The sequence below is a fragment of the Rhinopithecus bieti genome, unplaced genomic scaffold (assembly GCF_001698545.2).
Source record: "Rhinopithecus bieti isolate Rb0 unplaced genomic scaffold, ASM169854v2 scaffold_1853, whole genome shotgun sequence".
Lineage (NCBI taxonomy): Eukaryota > Metazoa > Chordata > Mammalia > Primates > Cercopithecidae > Rhinopithecus > Rhinopithecus bieti.
The window spans coordinates 3,202,294-3,204,392 of NW_016804151.1; the positions used below are offsets into that span (position 1 = coordinate 3,202,294).

Here is a 2,099-nt window from a genome sequence, read left to right on the forward strand (position 1 = left end):
TTTTGTATTTTTAGTAGAGATGCGGTTTCACCGTGTTAGCCAGGATGGTCTCGATCTCCTGACCTCGTGATCCACCTGTCTCGGCCTCCCAAAGTGCTAGGATTACAGGCTTGAGCCACCGCACCCAGCCTACATTTAAGTCTTTAATCCACCTCAAGTTAATTTTTTTTTATATAAGGAAGGGGTCCAGTTTCAATTTTCTGCATATGACTAGCCAGTTCTCCCAGCACCATTTGTTAAATAGGGAATCCTTTCCCCATTGCTTGTTTTTGTCAGGCTTGTTGAAGATCAAATGGTTGTAGGTGTGTGGTCTTATTTCTGGGTTGTCTATTCTGCTCCATTTGTCTATGTGTCTGTTCTTGTACCAGTACCATGCTCTTTTGGTTGCTGTAGCCTTGAAGTATAGTTTGAAGTCAGATAGCATGATGTCTCCAGCTTTGTTCTTTTTGCTTAGGATTGTCTTGGCTATTTGGGCTCTTTTTTGGTTCCATATGAATTTTAAAATAGTTCTTTTTAAATTCTGTGACAAATGTCAGTGATAGTTTATTGGGAATAGCATTAAAGCTATAAATTGCTTTGGACATTGTGGCCATTTTCATGATATTGATTCGTACTATCCATGAGCATGGAATGTTTTCCATTTGTTTTGTGTCATCTTCCTTTCTTTTGAGTTTTATTGTTTTGCATTGATTCTTTCTTTTCTTTGTGGGCTTATCCACCTTCAACATTCAAGGTTGCTGACCTTTGGGTGGGATTTTTGTGTTGTTTTCTTTGTTGTTGTTGTTTCCTGTTTGTTTGTTTTTCTTTTAACCATCTGGCCACTTTTCCATAGGGCTGCTGTGGTTTTCTGGGGTCTGCTCCAGACCCTAGTCACCTTTGTTTTCCTGTACCTGAAGGTATCATCGGTGAAGGCTGTGAAACAGCAAAAATGGCAGCCCGCCTCTTCCTCTGGAAACTCCATCCCAGGGGGTTACTGATCTATTGTCAACCTGAATGTACCTGTAGGAAGTGGCTGGAGACCCTGGTTGGAAGGTCTTACCCAGTCAGGAGGAACGGGATCACAGACCCACTTGAAGAAGCAGTTTGGTTGCTTTTTGGTAGAGCAGCTGTACTGTGTTGGGGAACTTTTCAGCCCCTGATCGATTTGGACTCTCCAAGGCCCACAGGATGAACTGGCTGAGAAACCTGAATGGCCAAGGTGGTGGCCTGTCTGTTCTGGCATGCTTCTAATGATATCAGAATCGCCTGGATCAATGATGGACAGCGTGCATACTCTGCAGTATTTCCCACATGCTATGCCCAGTTCAAAAGTATTGTCACTGTAGTGATGCACACCAGTTTTGGTCAACACGGTATAGCACTCTATTTTGAATTTCCTCAAAGCCGGGCAGTTTTCAGTGAGGATAGCCAATTTTGCTTTGCCTTGCCTGATCATCTTTAGAGTCTGCTTGTACCCCAGTATGTACTTTCCACTTTTTATAACAAGTAGGAGCCTAGAGTTGATCCATTCCACTGACTTTTTAATCTTCTTTGCAGCCACCATCTTCCTGTATTAGGTGTGGGATGGCCCCCAAACGAAAGCAGCTGCCAAGATAACTGGGAGGCAAGAAGGGAAGACCTAGAATTTTTCTAAAGCAAAACTTTGATGGGCTGCCCACCTATTTCATCCCCAGGCACCTTGTAATTGTTAATTATTGCCACAGATCTCTTGGGTTAAAGCTCTTGATTAACATTTCCTCTCTGCAGCTTAATGTGGTAATTGCATCTATCCTGTCTCTGATGATTAAATGCTGCCACCTGGCCTTCTACACACCAGGATTCTATTATTCCATTGAAATCAGGGATTCCTAATTTCATGGCAACATTTCCGACCATCATCACTGACCTACAGAATCAGCCAACACTGAGCTTTAAAATAATACTGAGGCTTCCAACCCAAGTATTTATTAAATGATTGATTTTTTATATTTATTAATTTGTTAATGGTTTGGTGAAGGGAATACCCTCTAGGCCTCCAGGAGGTATGGTTGATATGTGGGTGATCACATCTGCTCTAACATACTGATTTCCCTAAGCCTGCGGCTTAATTCCTAGAGCAT

The 2,099-nt window shown here is 42.3% G+C and overlaps 1 protein-coding gene across 1 annotated transcript in view; it reads right to left on the reverse strand.

The window, feature by feature from the left end:
• LOC108526224 (60S ribosomal protein L30-like) overlaps nt 1-1,543 on the reverse strand; it is a 56,080-nt gene extending 54,537 nt beyond the window's left edge. The window contains exon 1 of the mRNA XM_017866869.1: nt 1,207-1,543. Coding sequence (XP_017722358.1) covers nt 1,207-1,543 — 337 coding nt within the window. The remainder of the gene's footprint in view (nt 1-1,206) is intronic.
• Nucleotides 1,544-2,099: the final 556 nt, after the last annotated feature.